A 23519-nucleotide genomic window follows, 5' to 3' on the forward strand; every position below is an offset into this window, starting at 1 on the left:
GTATCAGAATGGAGCTTGAGGAAATCAGGCAATTGTGCTGATTAGATACATGATGAATTGTTATTTAACTTCAACTGGGCTCTCTCTACAATGAGGCAATGCTTTTATAACCCTAGTTAGTGTTATTTGTTACTTTCCACAGCTATTCCAAATTCTCTTATCTTCTCAAGCCTCTTCTATACATCTCCCTTGCCTATCCTTTCCATTGAAGATTATACTTCCACTTTACTGAGAAAATTAAAGTCTTTTTTTTAATGAGCTCTCTATCTTAATCTTAAAACCTAAACATCACTCCCGTCTCTCTTCTTTCCCTGTTTCTGATAATAAGGTGACCCTCCTTGCCAAAGCTAATCCTTCTAGATGTGTCCTTGATTCTGTTCCCTTCTGTCTTCTCCAGTAGATTTCCCCCCCTCAGTCATCCTTTCTCTCTCTTTGTAATCTTTAAGCTTTGTTACTCCCTTCAGCCATGTCTATGTCTCCTTAACTCTTAAAAAACCTCCCCCAGACATATAGTGAATTGAGCAAAACCAAAAGAACAATTAAAAGATGCTTGGTCTTTGGAAGAAAAGCTATGGCAAATCTGGACAGCATACTACTAAAAAGCGAAGACATCGCCTTGCTGACAAAGGTCCATATAGTCAAAGCTATGGCTTTTGCTGTAGCAATGTAATAGCTGTGAGAGTTGGACTATAAGGAAAGCTGAGTACTGCAGAATCAACACTTTCACATTGTGGTAGTGGAGAAGGTGTTTAAGAGTCCCTGGACAGCAAGGACATCAAATCAATCAATACTTAAAGAAATTAATTCAGGCTATTCACTGGAAGGTCAAGTATTGAAGCTTAAATACTTTGGCCACATAATGAGAAAATGTGATTCATTGGAAAAAGATGTTGGGAAAGATTGAAGGCAAGAGGAAAAGAGGATGAGATGAATAGATAGTGTCATGGAAACAACAAACAAGCTTGGACAGACTTTGAGAGATAGTAAAGGATGAAAAGGCCTGGCGTGCTGTGGTTCATGGGGGTCATGAAAAGTTGGACACAACTGAACAACAAAAAAGCACAATTTATACAATGAGTGTAAGGGATAAAAATTTTGATAGACTTAAACTCTGATGATCAGTATGGTAACCAGTCATGACTCCAGAAGTTCAATGATGAGTAGAGAACTGATGGACTGTAGTTGCAGATTAAAATGGAGAATTTCAGACACGACTAATTAAGCAGAAATTTGTTTCAGTATAATTGTTACAATTTTTATTTGTGGATGGGGGCAGTTGTTGGGGATAGTGATAGTGAGGGCAAGAAAAGAGTAGGAGGAACTTGAGAAGGGAACACCAGCAAGAACAGTTGCCATATTAAATGTGTGTGCACAAGCACATGAGTGCTGTGTGTGTCATGGGGTAAAAACTTTAACTAGACCCTAGAGTTTCCTCAATCTGTGAACCTCTCTCTCTCCTCCCTAGAAAAACCTGTCTCTATTTATTGCGTCTACTTCCTCTCACTCCCTCTTCATTCCCTTGCACCCTGGCTTCTGACTTGTCCCTCAGTTGAAACTGCTCTTTACTGATGATTTCTTAATTGCCTAATCTGATGGTCTTTTCTCACTTCTTATCCTTGACCTCTGCTGCATTTGACATTATTGACTGCTCTCTCCTCCTGGACACACTAATAGGGGGTTTCATTACTCTCCTGGGCCACCTCTTACCAATCTTACTACCTTCTCAATCTCCCTTGCAACAGAACTCTTAACTGAGTATTCCCCAAGATCCTAGCTGTGTGACTCTGGACAAGTCACTTAATCTCCCTCAGCCTCAGTTTCCTCATCTATAAAGTGGGAATAAATTATTTTACTACCTCACAGATAATCTCTATATAGAAGAATTATAGACTTGTATATGCAGCCCTGGCCTCTCCCTTGAGCTTCAGTCCCATGTGACCAGCTACGTAATAGACATTTCAAACTGACTGACCTGGAGATATCTCAAACTTACCATGTCCCAACTAGAGGTATTCTTTGCTTCCCAAATCCTCAATCTCCCAGGTTCATGACCTCTGAATTACTCCCAGCTCCTCCTTCCCTCTCACCTCACATAATGATTAGGTTTCCAAATCAGGCCATTTTCCCTTCTCTGCATCACTCCTATCTGTCTTCTCACATGACTATGTAGGGGCTGATATGCCCTCTCTTTACACAGTCACCAACTTGGTGTAGGCTTGCATTACCTCTATCTAGAGCACTGTAGAGGCTTCTAATCAGTATCCCTGCTTCAAGTCTCAGAGTTGCCAAACTGATTTTCCTGCAGCATTTATCTGACTTATCCCTCCCCTACTCAGTTAACTCCAGTGATACCCTATTCCCTTGAGATAAAATAAAAATTCCTCTGTTTGGCTTTTAAAGCCATTAATAATTTGGCCCCACCCTTTCTCATTATACCTGCTTTCCTTCCTATACTCTGTGATCCAGCCAGATGGGCCTTCTCTTTGTTCCTCACTCATGGCATGCCATCTCCCACCCCCCCATGCCTTTGTAGTATCTGCTTTCAGTGCCTGAAATGTAACCCCTCCTCTCCACCCCCTCCTAATGGATCCCTCTCTTCAAGACTATTCACACAACACCTTACAGTGCCTGGCACATAGTACGTCTGTAATAAAATTTGACTGATAGGTAAATCGGGTCCTCTTCTTATGTATAAAATGGTGATTCTTTAATTGTATTATCAGAATGACTTTAAGTAATTACAAATGTATTATTCAATTAAATGTCAGGTTGTAACTACCTTTTTTTCCTATATACAGAGGACAGTGAATTGCGAAGAACCTTACAGTCTTTGGCTTGTGGTAAAGCACGAGTACTGATTAAAAGTCCAAAAGGCAAGGATGTAGATGATGGAGACAAATTCATCTTTAATGGAGATTTCAAGCACAAATTGTTTAGAATAAAGATAAATCAAATCCAGATGAAAGAAACTGTATGTATTAAATTCTGTATTTTATTTTTATATTCCTATGATGTACTTATTAAAGAGTCAGTTCATTTATTTTATGATCAAATTTCCTTGTGTTAATACAGGTCAAAAATATATGCCAAAGTATTCTATATTGTGACTGCATTAGATTTTTTTAAAAGATTTTTAATGTTCATTATAAATGATAGAAGCTTACTATCCAAAGTTTATAAGAAACTGATACAAACATAGTCAATAATGTAATTCACATTGTTGAAGATAAACAACTCCTACATAAGGAGATAATCAGTAGTACAGGATCACATACAAGCATACACAGCCTCACTAATGACTAAAAATAATTTTGTCATCATTATGTAACTATTAATGATAAAACTCAGTTTGGGTGAGGCCTAATAAAAGGAAGAGATGTGACAAAATAAGTCAACATTTGTATGTCTGTTGCCACTATAAATTAGCACATACTTTGTAGAAGTCAGGGTAGCAATGTATAAAAAGTACAAACTGTCCATACTGACTAACCTTATAATTCTAGTTTGGGGAAATATAACCCTAGGAAATAAACCACAAAGGGAAATTTTAAGAAGTTTACCAAGATTCCTGGCATTGCTGTTTATATTAGTAATAAATTGGAAACAACCTATTTACTGCACCATTGAAAAGTATGAGCTAGACCCCCTTATCTTTCTCCTAGTTCAGCCATGTGCACAAAACACATGTCCACTACCATCTCACCCCACCTCTCCTACAGGGGCCCAGCAGGGTGCTACAGTACTAAAATGATCTTCATTGTGTGTCAGTCTTGGTTCAAATTGATTTGGTCTGTCTGGATTGCCAGCTACTGCTTCTTTATAAGCTTTGCTGTAAGCTCTGAAGATTCCAAGCAATGTTCTCCGTTTCTGCTATGTCCTACCTCTAAGCCTATGACAGCTCTATGATAAAGACCCAAATCTCCTAAATTTTAAGCTTAAACCTAAGGGCTTTGAGGTTTTCCCAGTTGGCCCCTATGCCAGAATAGACAGAAATTGATTCACTCCTTTCTCCTTTAGTAACTGTTACGACCCTCCTCTCTCTGTTCAAAACTTGAGGCCTCACCCCTGTGAATCAGTGGTAGAAAGTCTCCTCCATTCCTCAGTTCCTTGGAAACTCTGACTTTCTCTCTCTTGTAGGATTTGCTGTTCCTGAGCTCAAGACCTGTCAGTGTCCTCTAGCTCTAATTTCCTCCCCAGCCTCCTTAGTTCAGGCACTCAGACTGATTGGGACATTTTTGCCTGTCTGTTCTTATCCCACAGCATTCTGATTAGAGGGGTTTGCCCTCACTTCTGTGGTGATCCGAGTGGCCCACGCACAAACCAACGTCATTCCCAAGTTGGGCGTTCTTCAGGAAGTAGGGTCCAGGCCATTTCCTAGGTGTGGGTTTCCCGGCTCAGCCTCAGTCTTTATTATCGCATAACTTTCATAACAAATATAAATATGAGAAAAAATTATGAAAAGTAGGGGCTAATCAGACTTTTAATATATTGACATTATGGAATATAGAGAGGTGAATAGTTAAAACAATTTTAAATATGTGGACTATGTGTCCATTTAGGGAAGCAGATATATATCTGTTTCCCTGAATATTTTTATTTTTATATTATAATTTTACCATTTAGGATTATTAATCCTAAATGGTAAAATTACAATATAAGAAGCACAGGATTTGAATTTCAAGTACCTATATCCAAATCCTAACCCTGTGTGTAACTTATTGCCTGTGTGATATCTGGCAAGTTACTTTAACCTTTCCAAGCCTGTTTTCCTCATCTGAAAAATAAAGCTAGATTAAATTATCTCTATAGTCCTTACCAGATCTGAATCAACAAACCTGTGAAAATTATAGTATGGTAAAGCAAGATACTTTCTATTGAATATGCTATATAACTTAATTATAATATATAATGAATTATACTCAATGCAAAGAAAAGCCAACAAAATAAAAACTATTGGAGTATCTCTGTTTTAGCAGAATTTGACCTTTATTATGTCATTTACTCAAATATAGGGTTGAAATCTTTTCTCACTCAGAGTGGTCTTTTTTTAATTAAAAAAGACAGAATGAGTTTTTAAAAAGGCTTTTTTATTATTATTTTAATCTAATCTTGGAATTGAAAATAACTCCCCCTAAATATTTTTACTTGGGCTTAGCGTTGTGTGGCATGTCTATTTGTATAATAAAGGCTTTCTACAAGAAAAGAAATTGTAGCAAAGTCACTTCACCTGATTAGAAATCTGGTTTTTAGTCTCTTAAGATTTATATCACTTTCTTACATGAATTATTTACAAAGAAAACATTGCAAAGATAATTTTTTTAAACATAGAATTAAAATAATTCAAATATTTGACTTATTTATGTACCTAGAGTTGTTACAAATGGCAAAATAAAGAGGTTCAGATAAGAAATATCCTAAAATTCTTGCATAGATAAAAATTAATTATGTATGTAGATTGCTGATTTATTGCCTTGATTTATGAAATTTTCTTTCATATCTCAGCGAGTGCAGTTAGGTTTACCTATCCGTGAGTTCATAGACATAGGGCTGTAAATTAAAAGCTAGAAGGAATCTTCAATGTCATCTAGTCCAACCCCCTCATTTTCATATAAGGAAACCCAGAGGAGGGGAAGTGACTTACGTTAGACCATACTGGTTATGGTAAGTGCTGTGACTCCAAACCCTGCACTCTTTCCCAGTGTGCCACACTCCTACATTAACACTCCCCTCCCCCCAAGTTCTTCTCTATGAAATGTTCATTTGTGATGTGTTCAGATTGATACCTCTGATCTGCTCATGTGAGAGGCAACAATTCAGAGTGCTAGACTGAGAGTCAGGAAGACCTTTGGTCACATCACTTAGCCTTCCTGAGCCTTGATTTCCTCATCTGTAAAATGGAGGGTTGTTGAAATAATCAAATTAAAAGTGTATGTATATATAAATATGTATATGTAAGGTACTTGCTAAATCTAGAGTGCTCTATGAATGTCCATTATTAGTTCTTTTCCATAGTAGGCATGTAATCTGTTGATTTCAATATTTTTTTTCCTGAGAAAAAAGGTTTTAAAAGACTTTAATTACACTTAAAATTTTAAAATATACAGAGGCAGCTAGGTAGCACATTGTTAGCACATTGAATAGAGTACTGGGCTTGGAATCAGGAAGATCTGAGTTCTAATCCAGTCTCAAATACTTACTAAGTTATGTGAATCCCTGGTGAGTCACTTAACCTCTGTCTGAATCAGCTTTAAAATGGAGGGGATAATAGCACCTACCTCTCAGGCTTGGTAAGGATCAAATGAGATAATATTTGTAAAAGTCTTGACATATAATAGGTGTTATATAAGTTATATTTTATTACTTAATGAATTAAAAATTGGTTTCATTAAAAATCTTATAATGCAGAACAAAATAATCTATATCTGATTTGTGATTTGGCCTGCCATGTAGAATTTTTTTCGCTAGAATTCAAGGATGTTAAAGAACTAATTTTGAAAAGTTTCCTATATTTCATTATTTTGTAATTATTAAACTTTAGGTTGAAGAACAAGTTAGCACCACAGAACGAGTGTTTCAGGATAGACAATATCAGATTGATGCCGCTATTGTACGAATAATGAAGATGAGGAAGACCCTTGGTCATAATCTTCTAGTTTCTGAATTGTATAATCAGCTGAAATTTCCAGTAAAGGTAAATATAACATCTTCAAATTGAATTACAGTACTCAATTATATTTTATTAACTAACCATTGGTCAAGTATGTTTTGTTCATTTGACTATCAAGGAATTGATTCATAATCTCATCACACATATCAACTGAGCATGCGTCACAAAAATTAACATCTTCTTTTGAACTGAGTATAGAAACATAAGTAATGGTCAGACCTTTAGTCCAGATTTTTTAAAATTCTCTAACAGTGAGTCTGCTGATATTTTCAGGGAAAAGATGGATACTGCTTAGTCTTCTGCATGGACTTTTCCTCAATATGTGTACACTGCGACCTTCTCAGAGAATTCAGAAGGTCACTGCATGTGGTTACTTTAAAAGTTAACAAAAGTAACATGGATGGAAGGGATTTTCACAATTTATTGTTGAAAATTTTTCCATTTTACATTAGTTAGCACCTTCTAGAATATTTTCTGTAGAACTTGGGAAAGAATTCAGAGGATAACAGAAATGATTACAGGTGAGGAAGATAAAGTGGCAAACCATATTAGTCTCTTTCTTCTCAATCCTGTTTCCAAGATCCTAACCTGAATTTTTCTGGGACCGGCTTTTGATTAATTCTCTTTGCACTGTGCTCTCAGATTTGGTTTACTCTCTGATTTCAACAAGGAGGTAATAATCCATAATCATATAGCAAGTAATGTCAGAGTTAATGGTATGATATCTAACTCATTCCAGATGGAAAAAAGCTGGATGACTTAATAGGTGTGGTCTTATTCAACCTCTTTTAAGTAGCCATGCTTAATGCTGATGACAAAAAGTTTTCAGTGATGCGCTATCCAAGGATGTGTAAATTAAGCCAAGATAGAGAAAATTCTTCTGAAAATATTTCCCTCACTAAATCTCCACTATCTTTTTCTAATATCTCTATTTCTGCTGCCCTACCTTCCTATGTTTTCTTCTTCCCATTCATCTCATGTCTTTCATATCTCCCTAAGTGATTCTAATACTTGACTCATGTGAAAGAGGTGTTTTATAGAATTGGAATCCTTTAACTGGATGACAATTGTCTATCCTAGTGATTTCAAACCTGTGAATATGAATGGTCCTTTTTAACAATGAAAAATTTTATGAATCCCCATTTGAATGATAGTTATGCTATTTTTATCTATTGTTTGAGAAAATAGATAGCAAAAAGCTATTGTGAATTCATTTGTGCTTTTTCATTTGAATTACACATCACAACAGCAAAAATAATGTCTGTATGTGTGAAACAGTTATTAGTCTAAAGAAGGTATTGTTTATTGTTTATCCCTTTGTCTTGCTTGGTTTGTTTATCCCATTGACACCTATTTTTAAATATGAACTTTCCATTACTACATCTGACAACATATTATTAAAAAGGGTTAGGATAAGGTATAGAACCAGAGGTGGTTTTCTGATAACTAAATATAATATATTGATTTCTACAAATTTGATAAGCATGCCATCTGTATCTTCATCCAAATAATTGATAAAAATGTTGAACAGAACTGAGCTTTGTTGCATTCTCCTAGAAAGCCCTCTCTACATTGGCATTGATTCATTCATTAGCACTGCTTGGTTCTAGTTGTTCAGCCATTTCAAGATCCACTTTACTATCATTCTATCATTTATTTATGTCTTGCCCACAAGAAAACTTAGAGAACATACTCTTGGACTTGGATTTTGCAAGGCTTTTCAACAGTCTTTGTAGCATTTCCCAGTCCTACCAGTAATAATAATAACCCTGTCAAAAAAGACACAGAGGTTCTTAACGAACCCATGCTGGCTCTATATTGGTGTTCACAAATATCCTTAGGACCATCTGGTATTTCTGTTTTCCAATGTAATTATGTGTGGTATAATAGTTGAAGGAAATATTTACATTTGTTGACTATGATACATTTGAAAATTAACAAATTTTCCTTTTTAAAAAATATTTGCCTAACAGTTGCCTAACAGTCATTGATTAGTAACTACTAAGCAATTTTTAAATTTCACATCAGGTAACCATCAATCATCACTTTTATATGGAAAAATTTTCAAGGGAAATAATAATAGCTGGTTATAACATGACTTAAGCTAACATTTAACATCTGAACTTTAGAATTAATGATATATACACAGGAAAATTCATAAATTCACTAATTGCTTTCTCCAGCTTCTAAGAGCAAATATAAAGGTGGATATTAATACATTGCTCCTTTTTAATCATCTCCTATATTAGGAAATCTAACACCACTATAATATTTTCTTATAGCCTGGAGATTTGAAAAAGAGAATTGAATCTCTAATAGACAGAGACTATATGGAAAGAGACAAAGACAACCCTAATCAGTACCACTATGTTGCATAATGAAGACGACAACAGACTGTTTTCTATAAAACACTAGAATGTATCTTCAGGACACTGAAACATACCGATGCTGTTTCCAGACCTACTTTCAGCAGATTTTCAGGTTGATGCATATGGTTCAATCAGCTGCATGCACTGCTGTGGATGAGAAAAGCAAAGGAAATGTTTCTTGGTTCATCCTTTACAAGGCATAGTGATTTTTAAATGGCATACATCTCCTCTTCCCTGACCCCACCACCCCCAATCTTCCTCTTATTCTATTAGACCATTAAGATTGTTTCTACTGCTCTGTACAAAATAATTTTGAAGTTGGACAGGAAGATACCAATTAAAAGACATTTCCTCTTGTGGACTTTTTTTCTGTGACAAAACACCGAAAGTTTGGTTTGGATTTGTGTGTGATCATGAATGCACATCATTTAAAAAAAAAAAAAAAGAAGACCCTAAATGCTGCATTCTCTAGCTACAAAGATTACTTAGGTATTTACGAAAACAAGAAACCTTAATTAATGAACACTTAGGCAGAAACATGTCAGTGTTCAAATACACTGACTTTTGAATTATGCACCATGAATACCAGTATCTATTTCTGTTTCATTTATTTTCAGGTAGTTTTAAACTTTGCAGACTGGTTTTTTATAAATCAGGTTTCTAAGTAAGATCTCTGAAGTGCCAAGAGGATGCTTATGTTTAAATATAGTGAACCATCAGATTCTTTATTTTAGCTATGGTATTCATTTGTGAATTTCCTGTTTGGGATTTGTGTTTTTTGGTTTGTTCTTATTTGTTTGACATTTTAAGATTGAGTCTAGCGGACCCAGTTTTTTGCATTAGGGTCACTGCTATTTGATTTTATTTACTGTAACCATAGTATTGCTACAGTAAACCTTGGTTGTGTTTTTACAGTCATACACAAGGATAGTAATCATACTATGTGCTCTACCACTGTAAAAAAAAAAAATTATCAAAGGCTTTTTAAAAGTCTTGATGTTGTGAAAGCAGAGGTTATTTTGTCTAGAGAGGCTAAAAGAATTTTGTTGGTATCTTGTTTCATATTGTATATATGTAAGTGGGTCTGAATTAAAGAATGGAAGTTATGTAGCTATATAGTATGGTAACTATGAGCAAGATACTTTTTGTGATAACATTTACAAGTACCTCTGTATATTTTACTGGATTTGCATAATAGCATGTTTCATTTTGATTAAAAGCTACCAAAGGAGTTTTGATCATGACATAAGTGTTTAAGCAATACTTTTCAGAAAATACTAAATTTATGTAATTTGATTTTGTGCACAATTAAATCCCCCTTTTAAAACATGCATTGTTTAAAATGTGACATCTTACAGATTTTCGTATTAAAGTCCTTATTCTTTCTTCAGGCATCATCATTTCCATTGCTTTTATTTCTTTTCTTGGTTCTACAGGATGTAGTATATAGAAGCCAAATAGATTTCTACTGCATATATATTAAGTTCAAGAACTATGTCTAGAGATTGTTAATATTGTAATTTAATGTAGACTTATATTTTGAATAAAATTAGTTTAAATTTGCCTAAAAATTACAGAAATAAAATTTTGTGATATGTGAAATACAAATTTCTCATAACTTTTTAGCCATCATATCTACATGTTTGATGCAAGCACCAGGCAAACAATTTTTGGTTAATCTACATAGCTCTGCGTAGATTTAATACCCCTGTCCAAAAAAGGAGCAGACAGCATCTGTGACTATAAAGACCAGATCATTCTTTTCTTATCATATCTTATCATATACTGCCTTGAGGGAAGGAAAATGATTGCAATGTTGCTGAAATTTTTTATTTTCCCTATGACCTCAAATACCTGTCAACGCTTTTTAATACTCTATTTTGGCTAGTTAGATTTTGATTCCTACTGTTTTCAGAGATGACCCTGTTTTTCTGCTGTGACTGGTAAATCCCCATCTTTGAGCTCTAAGCACTAGCTCCCATTTCAGTTCTGTTTTTTCTGAGTTTGTCAGTGTCATTTAAAAATCCTGTCCAATTTTTTTTTTACCTATATCCATAAAATGAATCAACAGATAACCTGTGACAATCAAATACACAAAGTTTGATTCTCATGAGAAGCACTATTTTATTCTATAGTAAAAAAATTCATTGTACAGGTACCATCCTCAGTGTTTGAAAAGTTGTTCTATATAGAGTGATAGGTACATTGTTGCATTTCATATTTAAAAAGATTCTATGCTTGAAAATGCTACTTACTGTGTAAAGGAGTAGCTAATTTCCTAACATATCTTGAAAAACATCATCTCAACCTTGAATTATATCTCCTTTCCCCTCTCCCCATTTCTGTTTTCTTCAGTTTTCTTTTGTTTCATATTTTGTCGAATCCATTTAGCAGGATGTAGCACCAATAAAATTAGATTAGTGCTAAATACAAACATTTGCATTTTTGAAGGAAAAAGTTTAATCAAGTCACATAATAAAGATAATGTAAATAGCTCTGAACGTAAAAGTTGTCATTTTCCTTTCCAATGACAGTGAACATTATAAATTTGTAATTTGGTTATGCCAGGAAGGTAAAAATTAAAGTAAAATTCTTGTAGTTCGTTTTATAACTTCATTAGGCTGATTTAAAAAAAAAAGATATTTTTCTAACATTCAAAACAGTTTAAATCAATTTTAGTATCATACTGCTATGATGTTGTCTTCCTAAGCATTTCTATGCTGTTACCAGTGGCACTCAGAAAATAATATTACAGAAATTGAGAGCATCCTTTTTCCTATAGTAACAATAACTGAAGAGTGAGTGACTTGATAGCGTCAGAGAATTAGTCTTGAAGGGATCATGGAAGTCTTTCCTCATCTGTAAAATGGAGATAATACCTGCATGATCTTACAAGGTAGTATTGATAAATGAAATAATGTGTATAAAATCATTTTCTATACCTCTAGAAATTTGAGCTATTACCCTTACACTTAAGGAGCAAGAAGAAGAGGATGAACCAGCAAAAGAGAGAGAAAGGTGCAGTCAGGCATCATGAGACTCATAAGAGACTACTGTCACATAAACCAAGAGTCTGTGTCTATCCAGGCATAGAGTTGTCAATAATCTAAAGTGCTGCAGAATGTTCATTGCTTCCAAAGAGCAATCATATTGATTAAAAGGTCATTGGTGTCCTTTGAGAGCTATGTCAAGGAACTGGTGAGGTCAGAAATCACAAGGGATCTTGCAATGTATAAGCATAAGCTACTCTTTGTAGTACATCTGTGAGACTGATGTTAAAAGGAGAAGATAAAGAGAAGATTTGAAGAGAAAATGAGGGAACCCAGTGCAAATGGTCTAAAATCCCAAAAAGCAAGAGACAAGTCATGCTGAAAAGGAAGAAGGGAATAAGAGTAGAACCTAGGGAGAGATGAAGTTTGGGACAGTTGTTAATAGAAAGTATAGGAGGTGGTAAATCAGATATGTAAATTACCTTGTACAGGTGAGAGCCCAGTTGACGGCATTAATTGGTGACAGATGCTGTATAGTTTTCTGATTTCTTCTAGGAATATTGAGTAATTGGGTTAGGAGAGAAAAAGCAGTTGGTGAGGATGACCTGGGATTGAAGATGAACAGGATTTAGATGTGGAAAATAGTGCCTTATAGAACATTACTGAGTCTATGCTGTGAAAGAAAGAATAAATCTACAATCCTACTTTTGGCTTCCAAAGGAGAAGGCTGTGTGGCAAAGGGAGCTGGAGGAGGACTTGAGCTTAATAAGGAAAAGGAAATGGTGAAAGTGGTTAGGATGACTTGTGAAGAAGACAAAGTTAAATGTAGGAGAATTCTGACGAAAAAAACTTGAAGAAAAGGGCATCAAGCAGTTAGGTAATTCATAAGGAAAGGTAAGTAAGAAAAGGTAAGTTAAGTGAATGAAATGGTAAAAATGAAAATGATGGAGCAAAGAAACAAGTAATACCTAGCTGCCATATTGTTGAGAGAAAGGAAAGGAAGGTATAATTGTCAAGTTTGTAGGTTCCCAAAGTGGGCAATACCACCCCCTGAGGGGTGCTGGTACGATCCAGGGGGGCAGTAGTAGCAATTGGGGGGCATTGAATAAAAATAAGGCGGTGGTGAAAGCATAAGGAAAGAAGAGAAGAGAAGAAAATCTGGAAAAACTTCATACATGTTTCATCTGTTGTGTAACAAAGTTAAAGTCATAGTGATTACATTATTTTCCGAATAAACACACAAAATACAAGTTATAACCCATCAGTGGTCAAGTCCACCAACAGGTCTTAACAAGCAAGTGTTGGCAGGCAGTGCATTGTTGGGAAGTCCAACATGCCTGGGCAGGAATGTGGGTATAATGACTTGTTTACAATATAATATTATATGGTTACATGGTCAATGTTGCATCATCAAAATTTCAATGCAGGAAGAAAACCCAGAAATTTACAATAAATTATTAAATTTTTTAAAAAATATTTCATATTTTTTTGAAATGATGCAAATTTTAAAAAAAACCATTAAAAGGTTAAGAAAAGTAGATTGGGGGTGGGGGTGCTGAGTAATTTTTTTTTAAAAGGGGGCAGTAGGCCAAATAAGTTTGTAAACCTCTGGTCAAGTTGTTAAGATAAAACAATATAGTAAATAAGGATATGAAAATTTTAAAGAAGTTCTTACATAGTGAACTATCTGCCTACAAGCAATTTGGAAGACAAAGCTGAGTATTCTAAACCAATTTGGAGAGCATGGGAAATTTGCATTACATTCATTGTTTTGTTTTGTTTTTTGGCAAACCAACTTTAATATTAGAGATTAAATGTGAGAGAACTTGAAGAAAAGTGGGAGGAGAAAAAGAAATGAGAAAAGACTTGAAGAAAAGGACTCAAGGAGTAGGTAGTTCATTAGGGAAGTTAAAAAAAGGTAAGTCAAGTGAATGAATTAGTAAAAAATAATGTTAGTGGGGGAAGGAAAGGAAATTCTTTCTGTTCCTCCACAGTCCAGCTTATCTCTGTCTAATACTTTCAATGGGGGACAGTATGATCACAAAAGTGTAGAATAATCCTGTAAAAATCACGTTAGTGCCAAAGCTTAGAATGAGCTGGAGCTAACCAGGAAAGCTAAAGACAACAGAAGGGTTTGGGACTTGGGAAGTTATTTAAGTTCCCCAGGGTCAAAAAAAAAGTACAAAAAGGATTGGACCCCTGCTGTGAGGAGAGGGGGACATTGATAACTACCTACAGAAGGCAGAACCTGTTATTTTTGCTTTTGTTTTCCCAAGGACAGAACAAAAATGGCAGCTCTAACTGGACAGAGTTGGCTATAGAATCAGGAAAACCTAGACACCAGTCCACCTTGCAAACAGTGGTTGTGTGATCTGGGCACATCACTTGGCCCCTCAGTAGCCCTGGAAGCTCACTTGGGATTATAAATTACAGAGCCAGGGCCAACTGGCTGTCTTTGGTCAAGGGAACTTTCTCTTCAGGACTTCCCCTATATCAGTAAAATCATTGGTCTAGGGCTAGGTGAAAAGAGTTAAAACATAGTATAAATAAGGAAATAGTAAGAGATATAAAATTCATTTCACCTAGACCAGATGAATTTCTGAAAGATCATGAGAAAGATCATTGAGAGTTCTAACAGACCTGAAGAAGGGTGCTTATGCCCAAAAAAAGGAAGATTATACAAACTACAGGATAATGAAATTGGTATTGTATAGATTCTCGGCCAGATTTTTAGAACATTTTAGTAAACGGCTATTAAAAGGAAACCCCTCAAAAAGCTACTTGATTTCAGCAAGAACAAGTGGTGCCAGACTAATTTTGACAGGGTTCCTTAATTAGTAGATCAAGAAAATGCTGTAAGATATCATTTGGATTTTAGTACAATCAGACTGTGTGCCAGGCACTGTGCTAAGCCCTGGGGGTACAATGATATACAATCTATATACAGGATTGATTTGAGATATTCACAGAGAGAAGGCACTAGCATTAGAAGGGATCAGAAAAAGCTTCTTGTAGAAGGAATTTTAGCTGAGATTGGAGGAAGCCATGAAGAGGGAAAGAATTCTAGGCATGGGGGACAGCCAGTGAAAATGCCTAGAGTCAAGAGATGGATTATCTTGTTCAAGGAACAATAAGGAGGCCACTGTTGCTGGATCACAGAGTGCAGAGAGGGGACTAAGGTGTAAGAGGACTAGAAAAGTAGGAAGGACCATGTCTTGAAGGGCTTTTAAAAGCCAGAGAGTTCATATTTGATCCTGGAGGTAACGGAGTTGATTGAATAGAAGAGTGATGTGGTCATGACAGCTCTTTAGATCAATTTGATGACTGAGTAGAAGATGTACTACAGTGGGGAGAGATTTGGGGTAGGTAGACCTGCCAATGGGCAATTGCAGTAATCCAGGCAGGAGGTGATAGGGCCTGCATCAGTGGGGTAATAGCTCAGAGAAGAAAAGCGGGTGTGTATGAGAAGGTAGAATCTATAGGACTTGGCAACTGATTAGATATGGGGGTGGTGGTAAGAGAGTGATGAGTTGAGGATGAAACCTGGATGACTAGAAGGATGGTGGTGCCCTTGACAGTAATAGGGAAGTTACGAAGAAGAGAGGGCTTGGGAAAGCTGATGAATTCATTTTGGAACATGTTTAAGATGTCTACAGGACAGTTCAAGATGTCCAATAGTCAGTCAAGCATTTATTAAGCTCTTGCTATGTGGCAAGAGCTGTACTAAGAACCTGAGGATACAAAGAAAAGCAAGACAGTCCCTGCCCTCAGGGAGCTCAGTCTAGTGGGTGAGACAATCTACAAACAATTATGTACAAACCAGAAATACACAGGATAAATTATAGGTAATTAACAGAAGGGGGGATTAGCATTAAGGGAGATCCAGGAAAGCCTTCTTATAGAAAGGGGGATTTTAGCTGGGACTTGAAGGAAGTCAGGAAAAGCTGGAAGCATTTGGAGATGGGAGACTGAGGTGGAAAAAGATTAGGGCTAGATAAGTAGTTCTGGGAATCATGATCATAGAGATAATTGAATCCATGGGAGCTGATGAGAACAAGTGAAATAGCATAGGAAAGTAATTTCTTGAGAAAATAATGGAAAGCTGTAGATGTGGAAGAAAAATAATCCACTTGGATTTTAGCCAAATCTGTCAGTTCCATTTTTATTTAGTCCTGCCCTAAGCAGTTTCCAACTCACACTTCATAGTAATTGTGAAACAAAAGAAGAAATTCCATAGCTAGAATAGAACAAAAACACATCATTTCAATTAGAGTTTTTAGAATTATTATGCAAGTGGTCAATGTTAATGTTTGCATACACCTTGGAGAAGATAAGCTTTCCTCAAACTAAACGTAAACAAAAGGGATATTTAATTTTGTTAAAATTAAACACTCCCACTTAATTTTGGTTTTTCATCAATTCCCTGTACTGATCTCATTCTGTTGAGAGGGAATGTGCTATTGTTAAGAGGGCAATGAACTTGGAATTGGGCAGACCTGGCTTCAAATACCACCTCATACACTTGCTACCTTTGTCACTCTGGGTAAAATATTTTAACTCCTTAATGCCTCAGTTTTCTCATTTATAAAATGAGGAGGTTGCACTTGATAGTCTCTTACAAGTTCCCATTCTAAGACTGATCCTGTAATCAAGCTACAGGTTCTGTCTTTCAGAGAATTAAGAGCATTACCTGAAACAGTCAATACACATTAATTAAGCACTTAGTATTTGCCAGGAACTATGTTAAAGAAAGTCCTTGCCCTCAAAGAGCTTATATTCTAATGGGGAAAGACAATACATAAAACAGGATGGGGGGGGGGGGGGGAATGAGGACCGAGCAGGAAGCGAGGGAAAGTGTCCACTTCAGGGCATGGCAGCAGAATTTGGAGAAGCAGAAGGAGTGCTGGGAGAGGAATGAAGGGTGGCTGGCCTGGGTCCTCCCTCAAAATGGAGGTTCCAGGAAGAACGTATCAATGAAAACAACGGGCTGCGCTGCCAGAGGGTGAGAAAGCAGATGAGGCACGATGATGATGATGATGTCTGAAAGAAGAATGAAGTCCTCTTCAAGAGAGGACTTTAGGGGCAGCCAGGTGGTGCAGTGGACAGAGCAATGGCCCTGGAGTTAGGAGGACCTGAGTTCAAATTTGGCCTCACACTTAACTAGCTATATGACCCTGGGAAGTCATGTAACCCTGATTGCACAAACTGATCTCAAGCACAATCTGTTAATTCTTTTTTTTTTTTTTTTTGTGAGGTAATTGGGGTTAAGTGACTTACCCAGGGACACACAGCTAGTGAGTGTTATGTGTCTGAGGCTGGATTTGAGTCCTCCTGACTCCACCTAGCTGCCTCTACAACCTGTTAATTCTAAGGTCTCATTTCATACCTGTTGTCATCCTTTAGGCTACATATAATGACTTCAATATAGCACTTTGTTCTTCACAAAGCTCTTTACGTATGTTAACTCATTTGATCCAGCAATCTTGTGAAGTAGGTACTATTATCATTCCTATTCTACAAATGAAGAAACTGAGGTTGAGAGAAATTCTATGACTTGCCCAGGGTCACAAGGCTAAGTATTTGAGGGAAGATTCAAACTCAGGGGTTCCTGACTCCAAGTCCAGCACTCTATCCACTATATCACCTGTGCTGGTTCAGTATAAAGAAACTGATATCAGTAGATGAAGGAGAAGTTATCATTGATGATTTGGTTTCTACAAAATCTAGACATGAGAATCTGGCCAAAAAATTTTAAAAGACCTTAGTTTAAACTATCCACATGGGCTTAATGATTAGTCTTTTTGTCTCTGAAGTTGTACATCTTGTGTAAAGTCATATCCATTTTGCTATGGAGTGGCAAATTCTCTTTTAGGGCTGTGGATAAGTTACCTAGACTTTCACCCTGCCCTTCCATTACTATGTCAGCTTTTAAAGGGGCTGAAGCATTTTATAGGGTGAATTGTGGATACCGGATTGAAAACTTTGACTTTTAATAGCAGTCTTGGTGATTAGCAAACAAGATACGGGTTCCTTCCAGTAAGCTTCTAAAGCTTTCCTTAAAGGATTTTTATATGGATCTAGTCTCCAGATTATAAAAAGCTGGCACTATTTATACATCTAGGACCTGTGAATGGAACCCCTTAACATTTTATCAATGTCCTGCAATAATTCAACATGTCATAAGCCAAATAAAGATTTGCATAAAAGGGGGAAAGGGTGAGGATGCTACTAGGATTCCCATCAGTTTTCTCATGAATACTTCATGAAAGCTAAGAACAGTTTTTCTACTTGGGATGGATTTCACATTCAGAAGAACAAGTGATAAGGTATCTAGACATTTCAGACCAGTTTTGCCATATACCTTGACCAGCTCATTTTTCAAGATACTGATCTGTATTTTACTAGTCCTGCTGATTGAGGATGCTCATTGAGGGCAGTGGACATGCTGTTGAATTTGTAGAGCTTTACAAATTTCCTTAATTACCTGGTCCATGAAGTGAGTCCCTGAATCACTGCTGATGAACAGTGGTATTACAAATTGTGGTATGAAAGCTCTCCAATAGCTTTGGTTTTTTTTTTTTTTTGTAACTGTCATTGAGTCTATGGTTCAATCTGTAAAAACATAATGAGATAACATATTTATAATTAAAACGTTTAATTATTCCAATAAAATTAGCTTGAACATTGAGAGGGGAAAGGGGGTGCTGCTCTCATTTTAATTAGTTTCTCAACATGAAGGGCCTGACATATGGGGCAGATATAGCAATACTCTTGGGTTGTAAAGGAAAATTTGGAGCTTGCCAATCACCTAGTCTTCTTTGAAATTCCACAGAGCATGCAAGCAAGTTGAGGAAGGATCACCCTGGACACAGCCAGATTGCCATCAGTAGGGACAATCTGGCTGCAAAAGGTGTGCTGCCAGCCTCCAGGCTACTTTTTCAGGTTCAGAGGCCTGATCTTGTGGAAAGGCAAGATCTTCTATACTGACTAATGGAGGTTGGAAAGGAATAAGAAAATGACAGTTGTGAAGCCTGAAGGTGGGAAGAGGCTGAAGCCTTGGCTGAGGAGTCTACTAAGGCATGGGCTAGAAGATAAGTCTATAACAGGTAGATTCATAACTGACTCAAAAAGTAGTCAGTCATGGTTCCATATCATGCCCCAGGAATCTGTGCTTGACCTTGTGTTCTTTCTGAAATACTTTTTTTGATCTGTTTTTGTGAAAGGTAGATCAGTATACCAATGGTATACTAATAAAATTTGCAAATGATGCAAAGTTGGGAGTGATAGACACAATCTAGATATACATACTAAATAACAGGATTAAAATCCAGAAAGATCTTGATAGACTAAAACATCTACTGGATCTAATGAGATGGAATTAAATAAGGAAAACATAATGTAAAATCTTATGCTTGGGTTCAAGAAATTGATTTTACCAAGAAGATGGGGAGGCATGGTTAGATAGTAGTTTGTCTGAAAAAAAAGTAACTTCAGGGTTTTAGTGTATTTACAAGCTCGATGTAAGTCAACAATGTGACTACGACAGCCAAAAAAACCCTACTGTGATCTCGGGCTAAATTAAGAGAGGCATTGCTTCACAGTCCCACTGTACTCTACCCTGGTCAGGCCATATCTAAAGTAATTGTGTTCAGTTCTGAGTATTACAGTTCAGGAAGGAAATTGTTAAACTGGAGTATACCCAGAGAAGAAAGACCAGAACAGTGAAGGGTCTCCAGTCAGTCAATAATCAACAAGCATTTAAGTGATTATTTCATGCCAGGCTGTGTATGGGGCGTTCAGGAAGGATTAGTGCCTTTGGTGTGAGGGCTTGCCAGGCTCTTCAGGGCTACTTATCCATCTTTGGTGTCCACCTTCACTCAACTCTCACCTGTGGCTCCAAGAAGCTGTAACATACCTAGATCAGCCAAACCAGGTTAAGAGTAACCGACAGGCCTCAAACCCATCAGTGAGTTGGGGGGAACAAAGGGACCAGGCCTGTGGTTAAGTTTGGAGTGAAGCCTGGAGAGGAATGAGACATGGCTACTCTAAGTGACCTCCATCAATGGAGATTCTGGGAGGAGCAATCTAATCAGAGAGAAGCTACAGAGGTGGAGGGAACTTCCAATGTGTGAATTCCCAGGTTGAAGTGAGGCTTCAGGATGAAGAGCTGGTATGGCAGAGGAATTCCAAGTGCAGCCCAAAAAGGAATGTGTGTGTGAAGTCTTAGTCATGAGAACTGCTTGAAGGAAATGGGGAGATTTAATCTGAAAAAGAGCTGTCTTCAAGAATTTAAAAGACTATCATGTGAAAGAGGATAAGACTACTCTGCATATCCACTTTTTAAAATGAAATCTCATTGTTATCTTAATATTTCATATAAGTAACCTCTCCACTCAACATAGCCACCACACTCATATCAGCCTTCATTACTTCTCTCTCAGCTATTACAAAAGCCTTCTAATTGTTTACCCTGCCTCAATTCTCTCCCTACTCCAATTCCATCCTCCACTCACCTGTCAGACTCAAGCTCTTCTGACCCTGTTACTCCCCTACTCAGTCAGTTCCCTATATTACCTCCAGGGTCAAATATGAGATCCTCTGCTCAGTATGTAAAGCGCTTCACAACCTGGCGCCTTCCAACCTTGCCAGTGTTCTCACCTTCACCCTGTCTCCTCAGCTCTACCTCTCCTAATCTCCCTGGCTTCCTTCCAGATGGAGCTTAAATGCCACTTTCTGGAGGCCCTTCCCAGTGTTGGCATCATTCCCCCATTCCTAGGCCTTTCCCTCTGAGACTGCCTTCTATTTACAATGTATATATCTTAAATGTTTTGTATGAACCTAGTTATTTTCTTGTCACCTTCATTAGAATGTGATCTTCTTGAGATCCAGGACCACGTTTTTGCCTTTCTTAGTATTCCCCTACCCAGCACTTAGCACTGTGTCTGGTACATTGTGAGTGCTTAATAAATGCTTGTTGACTGACTGACTGGTTCCGTTTAGTCCCAGAAGACAGAACTTGAAACACTGAGTAGAAGTTGAAAAGAAAAAATTTAGGCTTGCTATCACAAAAAAACTTACGACAATTAGTGCCACCCAAAATGAAACAAACTCATCTGGAAAGTAGTGGGTCCTCCTCTACTTTGCTCCCACAGTATCTTGACAACCACACTTGTTTGACAGGTTGTGGGGAGTGCTCATTTAGGGGTCTGAACAGATGGCCTCTGTCGTTCTTTCCAACTCTGAAATGTTCTGATTTCAGAACAGAAGAGATGGGCTGGGAGAAAAGAGAGAGATGAAGGGACCTGGAAGCTGTTGTGAGAATGAAGAATAAGATCAGGAGTGAGGCAGGGGGGAAGCCCTGAAGGACGGGAGATTGTGATTAAATAAGATTTAGAGACAGAATAGATGATGAAATTTCAGGTGTGACCGCACCTACAGGTGGCTGAGATAGAGTGGAAACAGAATTAAAATGGACCACGGCGCTTAAAGACTCATCTCTTTGAATTTTGAAATCACAAAGGTTGAGAGCGGGGGTCAGAGTTGAGAAATGACAATTAACCAAGTGTTGAACTCTCTGAGGAAGTCTAGTGGCCTGAGAGTTAGCAGATAGCTTCAACCAGTATCTGAACAAGGCGATAATATCAGCAGATGATCTGATAAATGAATAAGCTAGGACTGCCATACATTATAATACTAACGTGTGTAACATACATATATGATTATACATGTATAATACTAACATCTATAACAATACTAGCAATAATATATATAATATTAACTTCATAGAGAGAATTGCTAACTTATATTATCATTTTGACTCACTTTTAAATTGCTAACTTCTGTGTTTCTTGAGCATGAATTTGACATACTGCTACCAAGTCTTGTTTTGTGAACTACATAAAAGGACTCTGGTACTTCCTTATCAACTTATTCTCTTCAATTATATCAAGAGGTACAAATGAAGAAGGGCCTCTGTAGCCAATCAATCTTTTTCTCTCCTGTCTCTTATCAAGGATAGACAGAAATCTGTTCTAGTTCTTCTTCAGCACAGCCCCTGTTCCCTTTGAGACACCATGTCCTCCCAGTTCCTCAAACTCAAACTCCCATGACCTCTATCTTCAGTCTACCTCTGCTATATAAGAAAACCATTTAATTCCCTTCATTCAAATTCCTTTAAGTAAACTCTTAAAATACTAAATTACTAGACCATGTTGTATGTGTACTTGTTGCATGTGTACTTTGGGAAATAATACAATTTTCCATTCTACAAACTTGCCTAAAAGTCATTTGAGAAAGTCTGCTATCTTCGAAGGTTATAAAAACTAGCTAAAGGTTTTGGTTCCCTTTTTTCTCTAAAATCTTCCTTTTTAGGATTATCTAGTGGTTTGAATGCTTCAAGGAAGGAGATGAATCTTATTTAAACTTTCATAGATGAAGAAGTTGCATAACAAGATTCCGAATGAGATGTGGATTTCTGGACCTAGAAAATGTGGTTATTTGTTTTGCTTGATTATACATACTTGTTACAAGGTTTTAATTAATTTTTTTTCCTTTTAAATTGAGGGGAAGGTGGAAGGGAGAGAAAATAAACACTTGGTGATTAAAAAAATTAAAGAAATACAATGAAAAAAGAAGTTATATAATGCGACAGAGAATTCACAGTAGAGAGAATTTGAATCCAAAGAGATTAGGAGAATATTACATACAGGAATCTTTATAATTAAACTTAGCTCTAAATAAAGAGATATTTATTCTGGAAACGGAAGACTCAGGAGATATTGGAGCTATTTCCAAATACTTGAAGGGCTGCTGTGTGGAAGAGTAATTAGTCTTGTTTTGTGTGGGCCCCAGAAAGGGGAATCGGGACTCATATGTGGAAGTTGCAAAAGAGCAAAAAAACCCTAAAACTATCCAAAAGTGTAACATTGAGAGATGGTAGATTCCCTCTCTTTAGAGGTCTTCAATGACCACTTGGTGGGGATTCCATTCCTGAACGGATAATGGTGGGGAACCTGCAGCCTTGAGGCCACATGTGGCCCTCTAGGTCCTCAAGTGCAGCCCTTTGACTGAATCTAAACTTCACAGAACAAATCCCCTTAATAAAAGGATTTGTTCGGTAAAACTTGGAGTCAATCAAAAGGCTGCACCCAAGGGCCTAGAAGGCCACATGTGGCCTCGAGGCCACAGGTCCCCCACCCCTGTTAGGCTATATGGCCTAAGATCCCTTTCAACTCTCAAATTCTCTGATTCTGTGAAAGCAAGCATATAATTGCTACCTATTTCTGAGCAATTATTCATCAGGTATGATTCATACTACCTGCCAATTACTCTCAGCCCAACATTGTAAGTGAGTGACAAGTGAGGTATTTCATCAAACGATGTCTTGCTTTTTTGAATTATATGTAAAGCTATTTAGCTTGGATAATCCTTCACATACTGGCTTTTGGCCAGTTGTGGCTAAGAAAGTGGTATGGTCCTCAGACCTCTCAGTTC

At 37.0% G+C, this 23519-nt stretch overlaps 1 protein-coding gene across 1 annotated transcript in view; it reads left to right on the plus strand.

Moving 5' to 3' along the window:
- Positions 1-9500, plus strand: part of LOC114046194 (cullin-4A) — a 65336-nt gene extending 55836 nt beyond the window's left edge. The window contains exons 18-20 of the mRNA XM_027866439.1: positions 2799-2971; positions 6539-6691; positions 8950-9500. Of these exons, the coding sequence (XP_027722240.1) occupies positions 2799-2971; positions 6539-6691; positions 8950-9045 (422 nt within the window). The 3' untranslated portion in view covers positions 9046-9500. The remainder of the gene's footprint in view (positions 1-2798; positions 2972-6538; positions 6692-8949) is intronic.
- The last annotated feature ends 14019 nt before the right edge of the window (positions 9501-23519 follow it).

Source organism: Vombatus ursinus, unplaced genomic scaffold, assembly GCF_900497805.2.
Source record: "Vombatus ursinus unplaced genomic scaffold, bare-nosed wombat genome assembly UNPS02014781.1, whole genome shotgun sequence".
Classification (NCBI taxonomy): Eukaryota; Metazoa; Chordata; class Mammalia; order Diprotodontia; family Vombatidae; genus Vombatus; species Vombatus ursinus.